Raw genomic sequence first — 12,747 nt, forward strand, 5'->3', positions numbered from 1 at the left:
ATCAACATTTGATAGCGAAAATTTTTGCAACATAAATTTCACGGTTGAGTAATTCTGAACACTAATTTTGATGCATAGTAACATACTTTCTCATCTGACCAATTAATTTTCGTAATTTTCGGTCATGCGGTCAATTTTTTTTTTCGAATATTATGCTTCCCTGCGTTTCTTTTTCCTTTGAGTATATATTGCTAAATTATGTATAGTATGTATAGTATGTCATATTCACATACTGAGAGGCCAATTTGTTATTGCATAATTGTTTATTTAATTATCTCATTAATTTTGTTTTAACCTCACATGGTCTCCCAATCTTTTTATTCCATTTCATGTATTATATTATGTGTTGACACTTCAAATCTATCTAAAGTTATTTGGTAAAATGGAAAAAAAAAGCTCAGTGTAATCAGAGAAGAGTTTCACCCTATAGGAAAGAAAGCTGAACTTGTATTTAATAATTTTTTCTTCTTTATACAGTAAAACTCAGTTATAACGAAGTCACTGGGACCTGTAAAATTACTTTGCTATATCCGTAATTCGTTATATCCGTGTAAGGAATTTGTCTTTATATAGCTCGGGATCCAAGATAACTTAACGATATCCGTGTTTTCGCATTATCCGTGTTCGTAGTGGACTTTTACGAGTAGCGCTGACTTTTACAGTTGACAGCTTTCTTTTACACTAGAACAACTTTTACGATAAAATATTTAGCTCAACATTTAATTCAACCAAAATAACGGGTTATTTCAAAGCGTAAATCAGTTGTCCTTAAAGAAAACGACAACCATCCTACCCTCAACTCCCGGTCTTCACATGTTAGTCCCCCTAACAACATTAGGGGTACTACTTATGACCACTAGAAAAGTGTTCTTATCTATTATCAATTCCGTACCTCCATAAACAATGCAGGTTTAAATGTCAAGTAAATCAACTGTGAAAGTAAGTGCTTCTCGTAAAAGTCCACTAAACGAGTTTTACTGTATATGTTTACCTATTACATGTACCTTGTTCTCAATATTAGTATCTTGACTTATCCTCACTACTTTAGTATGTTGCTCATTATATTTTTTATAGTATTCAGCAATCTTTATTGATTTACTGAAACAAAAAAGTTTTTAATCGAATAAAGGAAACTACATGCATATGCCAGTAATTGAGTAAAATGTTCAAAAATGAATTTATGTTAGAAATTATACATGTTTATGCATAATCTTTTGGCTGAATGTTTGTAGATTTTACAATATTAATAACTGTTCCTGATCTTCACTTTTTTACTGATTAATAAAAATTGGCAAGTTTATTTAAAAAAATACTTTTTATCCAGGAATATAACTTTAATTAATATGACAATCAAATAAGAAAGTGGGAATTCAAAACAGTATCAAGAACTTTATTTCATTTCAATTAAATGAAACTTATTTATATCAATGCATAACAGTTCAGTAAGTTGTAAAGTGTAAAGGTTTCAAAATTCTATTATCACAACACATTTTAAAATCAACAGATTTATACTGAAGATGATGAAACAGATGAGAACGCCGAGGATAAAACATCCAAGACAGGTACCTGCTATAATCACTTTCTTTATTCGGTTGTTTTCCATTGTGAAATCATTCACATTATCATGCATCATGAGGACAGAATTTCTAGTAACATGTATTTCTTGCTACGATGAATATTTTTTTTTACACATAATAATTATGATACCATGATTCTGTTCTTTACTTTTCTTAATACAATATGTACACTGCTGAAACTGTAATTTTACGAACATGTTCCCATCCCTGCATTTTTTAAACAAGAATCATTATCAATGATACAGCCGGCATTGTTTGAGCATGTAAGTCTAAAAAAAAAACCTTAATACAAAAAAAAACCAACAGAATATTTTTTCTTAATTAAAAAAAAATGTCTTCTTTTTTTCAAATCATTGCATATATGCTGCAACGAGAGGAGAATATTTTTCAGAATTAATCCGTTACAGGAAAATGAAATCATTATATAAATAATTTTGTACGAATTATTGTGAAAAAAAGACTGGAAACAAATAAAAGCCTGAAGACTACAGAATAAATTTATTTATTACTTATGTGAATATAAAGAGAATTCAATCAAGAGCGAGTAAATCTCAAACAGATATCAAACTGAAAAATGAATGATAAACAAAAGCAAATTCCAAGAATTGTGATCCCCCGCTTTCGGTGTCTTAATTTGTGGGTGAAATTGTCTTTTTATGGCATATTGCTTCAAATATGAACACCCTTTCATATGTCATTCAAAAGTTAACACCGAAGTTGATTTTTGTTTTTAAATTAGGTCAATCATGAAGCTCAATGTTGCCCTCTGCATTATCATTTATCACAGTTAGAGGGCTAACCTCCCGCTGTTTGCTCAGTGTGCTCAGTGTATTTTGGGTTACCGTAATCATTGGAATTTTTACTCTGCCTGGTGATTAGCCATGCAGAACCCCCCTAGACTCGGAGGACTATTGTTTTTTTTTTTTTTGTTTTTTTTTCTGTATGGGTTTTCCTTCCCTTAGTGAAGAAATTGGGAATCAGTTGAATTGGGATTAAATCGGTCCAATGCATTTGGAATTCCACAGGCCGAAGTCCCTATGCACACCCGAAAACAACATATATATACAGCTCAACGCACTTCTTAAGCTCACATGGTTTTTCGCACAAATTAAGGTCACATTGTTGTAATAAAAATTACCATTTTCGAACTACAGTACAATAACATAACCCTACGTTATATTACATATATAATGTTCAACCATAGATGTCTTTTAAAATTATTATCCTAAGTTTCCAAAGTGGATGTTTTTAAGGGGAATTTATGTATAAATGGTAATATGTTTCGACTATAAGATTCTACCATAGGTTTTAACAATTGTATAAAACAAGCTTTCCTTGATACCATGTAATTGAATTTTTTAAATTTTCTTCTTAAAGGTGAGTAGTTTTAAAAATTCTTTGTTCATTTACCATACTCCTCTTGGTTTTGTCGAAATGTAGCACCGAAAAGGGATAACATTGCAGAAGGAAACCACACTAAAGGGTATGATAATAAAGTATTGTTTATTTTTTTTAATAGTGAATTCCTTCTATGAAAAGGAAAATTCCTCTACATTTACGGTTTGAAAGGTTGGAATTTTGCAGTGGGATGAATCTTTCATGAGTCCAGATTTTAGTAATTGATTCTGAAAAATCCCACCTTATTTAAATTCAAAGCAGTCAAACAGATGAAAAATAATATTATCAACCCGAGCTACAGAGTCAAAATGTACAGAAAATACAAGTTACAGTAGCTAAACTGTGCCCATGTCTACATTTCTGCAAAGAGGTATTGCTTTCAAAAGAATTGATAAAAAGACAGTTGCAATTGGCAAGAAACCACAAGAATTCAAATGAGAGTAGTTGTTATTTTTCAGCCATGAAAATATCAAAGTTCTATACCAATTGATATGTGTGAATTATGTTTTAGTAAATGAAATACCCCCGGTAAAACTCAAATAAGGTAAACAAATACTTTTAAAATGTATTATGATGCCTCGATACACAATATTACATCATAAGAATGTGACCTTAATTTGTGCGAAAAACCATGTGAGCTTAAAAAGTGCGTTGAACTGTATAGGGAGCTGGAATATGAGATCCATGTATATTACAGGGAAAACAGCCCAGATAGAACAGGAAATGGATAGCTATCGGCTAGATATGATAGGACTTAGTGAAGTCAGATGGCCTATGAATGGAAAAACTACATTACAAAGTGGGAAACTACTTTTACTGCTTTACTCAGGACGAGAGGGTGGATTACATCAAGAAGGAGTAGGAATAATGATGACAAAGAAAGCTTAAACGTCACTGATGGTATTGAAACCCATTAATGACAGATTGATGTATGCAAGATTCTATACATCAACTCTAAAGATCAGCTTGATAGTAGTTTACTCACCAACAAAGGAGAGTCCTGAAGAGACAAAAGAAGAATTCATGGAACAATTGCAGGAAGTTATTAATAACATTCCAAAACATGACATAGTGCTTATTATTGGAGATATTTTTGCAAAGGTTGGTAGCAACAACAATGGCCATGAAAGTGCTATAGGGAAACATGGAATAGGAGAACGAAATGAAAACGGAGAACGCTATTGGATATGTGCAAACTTAACAACTTCGTCATTGCATAACACAAGATTTCCTGAATCTCACCCGATGGAATGACGGAAAACCAAATTGATCATGTGCTTATTTCGAAACAACACAGAACATCTATCTTAGATACAACAGCGATGAGAGGAGCCGCGGCTCCGCGATGCATGCAGTGATCATGAACTGTCAAGGTGTAAGATCAGAATAAAATTGAAGAAACAATAGCAAAATGCAGACATACACAGAAAGAAGTATGATGTTACACAACTACAATAGCTCGAGAAAAGGAGAGCATTCACACTGGAGCTTAAAAATAGATTCCAAGTGCTAGAAGGAATAGAAAGTGTTGAAGACATCTGAGGAAATATGATAAAAGGTTACAGCAAGACAGCAGACAGCATACTTGAGGTAAAAGAAAGGGGACGAAAACCATGGATAAGAAGAGACTCTTGGAAAGTGGTAGGAGACAGGAAGCGGCTAAAACTCCAACTTACCAACACAGATCAGAAAGGTAAAAAAGAAGCTTGAGAAATAAATATTTAATAAAAGACAGAGAGGTAAAACGCAGTATGAGGAATGACAGGAGAAAGTGGACAGAAGACATGATTACAGAAGCAGAAAGAGCAGCAAGTAATGGGCACATGAAAACAGTATACGAGATAACTAGAGTGCGAAGTAATGAGAAGAAAGGCATGACAACGGCAATAACGGATAAAGAGGGCAAGATCCTGAGAGTCAAGACATAGGCGCTTGGGTCAAGGATTCCGTGATATTCTAGTGTATATAAAGCAGAAAGCTTTACAAAAAACTAATAATTCACACTGTTCACTGAAAACAAATGTTACGAGTATAGTTCGAATTTTCTCGACAATACATTATATAGAAGATATACAGTATCCTTGACCCAAACGCCTATGAGTCAAGATGAAAGAAAGAAAAGGTGGAAAGAACACTTTCAAGAAATATTAAACCGCCCGCAACGCGAACATCTAAGTATTAGATGAGATGGATACAAGTCCCATATGGAAAGATGAAATTGCCAAGGCTATAAAGAAATTGAACTAATGGAAAAGCTGGAGGATTAGATGGGATAAAAGCTGAAATGTTAAAGACATCACAGAGACAACAGCAAGATATTTGGAAAAACTCTTTTCAACAATCTGGAAACAAGAAACTACTAGTATACCATCGGTTTGGAGTAAAGGCCTTATAGTGAAGATCCCAAAGAAAGGTGATAGATCAATATGCGATAATTATAGAGGTATAACACTTTTGTCTGTATCAAGTAAAGTATTCTCCAGAATAGTTATACAAAGAATTTTCAAGATGGAGTGGAAAAACAGCTGTGCAAGGAACAAGCTGGCTACAGAAGAAGGAGTATTACAAAACTACGGGTATTTACACTCCGTAACATCAAAGAGCAATGCACCGAATGGAATTCAACATTGTTTGTAATTTATGTTGACTTTGAAAAGGCATTTGATTCCATTCACAGTGAGAGCCTTGAGTCTATCATGAAGTTTTATGGCATCCCAGACAACGTGGTCAGAATGGTGAAACTCCTATATGAATCATTTCAATGTGCAGTCCTAGACGATGGGGAAGAAACGGACTGGTTCCGGGAAACAACAGGAGGGAAGCAGGGGTCCACAATGTCTGGATTCCTATTCTGTTGGTTATAAATTACGTAATGAAAAGAACTACAGAAAGAGAACCAATAGGAATAAGGTGGAATTTCGCAACAAAACTCGAAGACCTAGACTTCGCAAATGATCTTGCCTTACTTTCCTCCAAATTTCAAGACATCCAGCAAGAGACACAAAGACTCAATGAAACTGCTGGACAAGCTGGCCTCAGAATAAACATAGAGAAAACCAGTGATGAAGCTCAACACTTACATAAAAGAGGCAGTCAAGATTGATGGGCAAGATGGACGATGTAGAAACACTTACCTATCTTGGAGGTGCGATAACGACAAAGGAAGGAACTGATGAGGACATTACCAACAGACTGGAAACAAAACTATCCATCATAGAACAAAGACAGCAAGAGAAATGATAACCCTCAGGAAGTGGAATTGGATTGGCTATGTACTGAGGATGGATAACACCATGATATGTACAATGCATTAGCATGGCAGCTAAAAACAAGGAGAAGGACCACAGGGCAAGAGATGCTACAACTGGGATGAAAAAGCTGGGCAGCAGCGAGGGCAGCAGCCAAAGACATAGGCAGGTGGAGGCAGTGTGTTGGGGCCTTATGTGCCAGCAGGCACGAAGAGGACATGTGCGAGGTGAGGTTCTTCGCTTTTAAAAGGCCGTTTTTAGCTCTACTGGTCAGAGACCAGAAGAGGTTATGCGATAGTAAGGTGTCCGTCGTCCCTCCGTCTGTCTGTCTGTCCGTCTGTCTGTAAACAATTTTTCAAAACGCTACTCCTCCTACAGTTTTGGTCTGATTTCAATATAACTTGGCACACAAGTAGACTTCACTAAGATACATAAAGTAGTGCATCGGTTTTTGATTTCGATGAACGGTGTTGCCATGGTTACTAAAAATAGAATTTTCTTTGAAATTCCTTTAAAACGCTACTCCTCCTACAGTTTTGGTCTGATTTCAGTATTACTTGGCACACAAGTAGACTACACTAAGATACATAAAATAGTGCATCGGTTTTTGATTTCGATGAACGGTGTTGCCATGGTTACTAAAAATAGAATTTTCTTTGAAATTCCTTTAAAATGCTACTCCTTCTACAGTTTTGGTCTGATTTCAATATTACATAATACACAAGTAGACTACACTAAGATACATAAAATAGTGAATTTGTTTTTTATTTTGATGAACGGTGTTGCCATGGTTACTAAAAATAGAATTTTCTTTGAAATTTCTTTAAAACGCTACTCCTCCTACAGTTTTGATTTGATTTCAATATTACTTGGCACACAAGTAGACTACACTAAGATACATAAAATGGTGCATTGGATTTTAATTTCGATGAACGATGTTGCCATGGTTACTCAAAATTGAATTTTCTTTGAAATTCCTTTAAAACGCTAGTCATCCTACAGTTCTGGTCTGATGGCAATGGCTTCTTTTCTCATCCTTTGTTATAAGTACAAACCAGTAGAGCTACAGTCTCGACAGAGACTTCTGGTTTCGTAGATGAATGCATTGGATTCATACCAAACATGCATGCACAGATTATAATTTTTACCACGCATAATAAATCATATCACAAGGTTTGAAGCTAGTAGAGAAATCATACTAGCTAAAAAAATTGTTGGTTAAAGTAAATAACAGCTTTGTAATTTAATGTTTTATTTTCATTCAAAATTTTGATTGCAATTGCCGATAGGTCATCCATTCGTTAATATAGTTTTTTTAATACTAACTGAACAAGCTAATTCAGAGAATTCGTGTCCCCCGCATAGGGAAAAAGTCGGCCCCCCTGACTGAATTTGTAGAATTATTAAATGTATACATGTATACCGAAGGAAATAAAATACATGTATGTCAATATGCATATAATATAAAGATTTGATTGCTTATTCTTTATTATGTGTATAGAAGATTTTTTATATGGAATATTTATCACACTATAATGATGATTTTATAACCTCATAAATTTTTCATTTCACATGCTGAATACTATCATTTAGTAAAAAAAAAGTATTTAAAAAAACAAGAGGCCCATGGGCCACATCGCTCACCTGAGAAGCTTTGACCATTCTGTTCTTTACCAGATTTCACCCTTGTTATACATAATGCATCCCCACCCTACCCCACTGATCATAATTTAGACATTTTGAAATCTACACTACCCCATGATCCTTCCATGGGCACATATGTTTCAGCTTTTTTGGCCCAGTGGTTCCTGAGAAGAAGATTTTCAAAGATTTTTCCTATATATTTCTATGTAAAACTTTGATTCCCTATTATGGCCCCGCCCTTCCCCCGGAGGTCATGATTCCTACAATTTAGAATTTACACTACCCCAGAATGCTTCCACATAAGCTTCACTTTTTCTGGCCCAGTGGTTCTTGAGAAGAAAATTTTCAAAGAATTTTCCTCTATATTTCTATATAAAACTTTGATTCCCCATTGTGGCCCCGCCCTTCCCCCGGGGGTCATTATTTGAACAATTTAGAATCTACATTATACCAGGATGCTGCCACATAAGTTTCAGCTTTTCTGGCCCAGTGGTTCTTGAGAAGAAGATTTTCAAAGATTTTTCCTATATATTTCTATGTAAAACTTTGATACCCCATTGTGGCCCCGCCCTTCCCCCGGGGGTCATGATTTGAACAATTTAGAATCTACACTATACCAGGATGCTTCCATATAAGTTTCAGCTTTTCTGGCCCAGTGGTTCTTGAGAAGAAGATTTTCAAAGATTTTTCCTATATATTTCTATATAGAACTTTGATTCCCCATTGTGGCCCCGCCCTTCCCCCGGGGGTCATGATTTGAACAATTTAGAATCTACATTATATCAGGATGCTTCCACATAAGTTTCAGCTTTTCTGGCCCAGTGGTTCTTGAGAAGATTTTCAAAGATTTTTCCTATATATTTCTATGTAAAACTTTGATTCCCCATTGTGGCCCCGCCCTTCCCCCGGGGGTCATGATTTGAACAATTTAGAATTCACATTATATCAGGATGCTTCCATATAAGTTTCAGCTTTTCTGGCCCAGTGGTTCTTGAGAAGAAGATTTTCAAAGATTTTTCCTCTATATTTCTATGTAAAACTTTGATTCCCCATTGTTGCCCCGCCCTTCCCCCGGGGGTCATGATTTGAACAATTTAGAATCTACATTATATCAGGATGCTTCCATATAAGTTTCAGCTTTTCTGGCCCAGTGGTTCTTGAGAAGAAGATTTTCAAAGATTTTTCCTATATATTTCTATGTAAAACTTTGATTTCCCATTGTGGCCCTGCCCTTCCCCCGGGGGTCATGATTTGAACAATTTAGAATCTACATTATATCAGGATGCTTCCACATAAGTTTCAGCTTTTCTGGCCCAGTGGTTCTTGAGAAGAAGATTTTCAAAGATGTTTCCTATATATTTCTATGTAAAACTTTCATTCCCCATTGTGGCCCCGCCCTTCCCCCGGGGGTCATGATTTGAACAATTTAGAATCTACATTATATCAGGATGCTTCCATATAAGTTTCAGCTTTTCTGGCCCAGTGGTTCTTGAGAAGAAGATTTTCAAAGATTTTTCCTATATATTTCTATGTAAAACTTTGATTTCCCATTGTGGCCCTGCCCTTCCCCCCGGGGTCATGATTTGAACAATTTAGAATCTACATTATATCAGGATGCTTCCACATAAGTTTCAGCTTTTCTGGCCCAGTGGTTCTTGAGAAGAAGATTTTCAAAGATTTTTCCTATATATTTCTATGTAAAACTTTCATTCCCCATTGTGGCCCCGCCCTTCCCCCGGGGGTCAGGATTTGAACAATTTAGAATCTACACTATACCAGAATGCTTCCACATAAGTTTCAGCTTTTCTAGCTCAGTGGTTCTTGAGAAGAAGATTTTCAAAGATTTTTCCTATATATTTCTATATAAAACTTTGATTTCCCAATGTGGCCCCGCCCTTCCCCCGGGGGTCATGATTTGAACAATTTAGAATCCACATTATATCAGGATTCTTCCATATAAGTTTCAGCTTTTCTGGCCCAGTGGTTCTTGAGAAGAAGATTTTTTAATGACCCCACCCTATTTTTGTCTTTTCTTGATTATTTTCCCTTGCGAGGGGATATGTCCCTTCATTTTAACAATTTAAATTTCCCTTTACCCAAGGATGCTTTGTACCAAGTTTGGTCAAAATTGGCCCAGTGGTTCTTGAGAAGAAGTCGAAAATGTGAAAAGTTTACAGACGGACAGACAGACGGACAGACGGACGGACAGACGGACGGACGACGGACACAATGTGATCAGAAAAGCTCACTTGAGCCTTCGGCTCAGGTGAGCTAAAAAAGAAATAAAGGATCGACCGAGATTCGATCCCGTGTCCTCTCACATTTGAAGCGAGAGACATAACCACTAGACCACGGAATCGCTTTACGCTGCGTGAAGTATATGCAGAACTGAAGTCACATGCATGTATATATTCATGTTTTCATGTTCGGTATTCTCAAAATTTTACACAATCCATGGTGTTTGATTTATTTAGCCTTTATTAAACAGTTCTAATAGATGTAATAAGAACATAAAGTCCGCCGAGAACCTGTTTTATACGCAATAACTCTCCTCATGCCCCTGCGCTAAAAATAGCGACAATTAATACTATAAATACTAATAAAACAAACGGGGTGGGGCACTTTGAGAGGTGTGAGAGAAGTCCTATGGAGTTTTGGTATAAAATTACATTGCATAAGCTCAAAATCTTCTTGAAATATCGCCCAGAAATGATAGTGCTACACGCAGACAGAATGTATAAATTTACGACCTTGAACTTAGACCTTTTGACTTCAAAATCAATAGGGGTCTTCATTAGGCCACAGGGAGTTGTTATGTAAAATTTCATTGCAACAGCTCAAATGGTTTTGGAGATATCGTGTGGAAACGAAAGTGATATAACAGACAGAATTTGCTTATTTATGACTTTGACCTTTGACCTTTTGACCTCAAAATCAATAAGGGTCTTCTTTAGTCCATAGGGAGTTGCTATGCTAAATTTCATTGCAAAAGCTCAAAGGGTTCTCGAGATATCGCGTGGAAACGAAAGCGTTACAGACAGACAGAAAGACGGACGGACGGACGGATATTAATTAATTAATATCCCCCACTTTTCAAGCGGGGGACAAAATTTTTTTTTTTCATTGATTTTTAAATCCAATACGTTATTAATAAATGTGATTAAAAAATAATCTTTTAAATCAATTACTTTGATCTTTCTTACCTAATGACTGTCCTCTAAAATAACTAAGTTAATTGGGCTAGTCAGAAGAATTGATTTTTTAGAAGATACACATGCATTAATCGTTCACCATATAGAGTATACTCCTTTTGTCGTATATCCCGCGCGTTTTTATAAATCCCAAACGTTATTGCATTGTACATGTATTTAAATTTAGCACAGTCTTCAGCAGAATCATTGAAATAGTTTTGATTTTAGGAATGTTTCTTTTATTTCTTTTTAAATCATCACTTGTCGAATTTTCTCAAAAGTGTTATCGCCATAAGATAAACAAGCTAATTCAGAGAATTCGTGTCCCCCGCTTAGGGAAAAAGTCGGCTCCCCCTGACTGAATTTGTAGAATTATAAAATGTATACATGTAAACTGAGGCAAATAAAATACATGAATGTCAATATGCATATAAAGATTTGATTGCATATTCTTCATTATGTGTATAGTCAGAACATTTTTTATATGGAATTTTTATCACACTGTAATGATGATTTTATAACCTCATAAATTTTTCATTTCACATGCTGAATACTATCATTTAGTAAAAAAGAAAAGAAAAAAAGAAGTATTTAAAAAAAAAAAAAAGAAAGGTACGACCGAGATTCGATCCCGGGACCTTTCACACTTGAAGCGAGAGACATAACCACTAGACCACGGAATCGCTGTGCATCCGGTGAAGTATATGCAGAAGTGAAGTCACATACATGTATATATTCATGTTTTCATGTTCGGTATTCTCAAAATTTTACACAATCCATGGTGTTTATTTAACAGTTCTAATAGATGTAATCAGAACATAAAGTCCGCCGAGAACCTGTTTTATACGCAATAACTCTCCTTCATGTCCCTGCGCTAAAAATAGCGACATGTAAAACTATAAATCTAATAAAACAAACGGGGCGGGGCACTTTGAGAGGGGCGAGAGACGTCCTAGGGAGTTTTGATATAAAATTACATTGCATAAGCTCAAAATCTTCTTGAAATATCGCCCGGAAATGATAGTATTACACACAGACAGAATGTATAAATTTACGACCTTGAACTTTGACCTTTTGACCTCAAAATCAATAGGGGTCTTCATTAGACCACAGGGAGTTGTTATGTAAAATTTCATTGCAATAGCTCAAATGGTTCTAGAGATATCGTGTGGAAACGAAGGTGTTTTAACAGTCAGAATTTGCTTATTTATGACCTTGACCTTTGACCTTTTGACCTCAAAATCAATAGGGGTCTTCTTTAGTCCACAGGGAGTTGCTATGCTAAATTTCATTGCAAAAGCTCAAAGGGTTCTCGAGATATCGTGTGGAAACGAAAGCGTTACAGACAGACAGAAAGACGGACGGACGGACGGACGGACGGACAGACGGACGGACGGACGGACAAACCCAAATTAATATCCCCCACTTTTCAAGCGGGGGACAAAATTTCACATGCCGCAATATCTAACGACTTTACAGAGATTCAACAAAAAGGAAACAGATAAATTCGTGGATATAAGCTTGAGCCAAACATTTATGATCTTTTAATGTTAAACCTAGCAACTTAATCCTTATTATGTAGAAAGTCTTATTGTCCTTCAACTAGATTGTTTTCCCGTGTTTTCTTTTCTTCATATCTATTTAAATATTCCATTCCATTGACACCGGACACGGGTGACTGACTTTCTT

General features: G+C 35.6%; 1 protein-coding gene across 1 annotated transcript; it reads left to right on the plus strand.

Annotated features, from left to right (window-relative positions):
• Positions 1–4,588: 4,588 nt before the first annotated feature.
• LOC134237141 (uncharacterized) lies at positions 4,589–5,839 on the plus strand. Its single transcript, XM_062719233.1, has 2 exons — positions 4,589–4,668; positions 5,464–5,839. The coding sequence occupies exons 1-2, from the start codon at positions 4,589–4,591 to the stop codon at positions 5,837–5,839; spliced, it is 456 nt and encodes a 151-aa protein (XP_062575217.1).
• Positions 5,840–12,747: the final 6,908 nt, after the last annotated feature.

This window comes from Saccostrea cucullata, unplaced genomic scaffold (genome assembly GCF_032062105.1).
Source record: "Saccostrea cucullata isolate Sc308-1 unplaced genomic scaffold, CSIRO_AGI_Scuc_v1 ctg3423, whole genome shotgun sequence".
Classification (NCBI taxonomy): domain Eukaryota; kingdom Metazoa; phylum Mollusca; class Bivalvia; order Ostreida; family Ostreidae; genus Saccostrea; species Saccostrea cuccullata.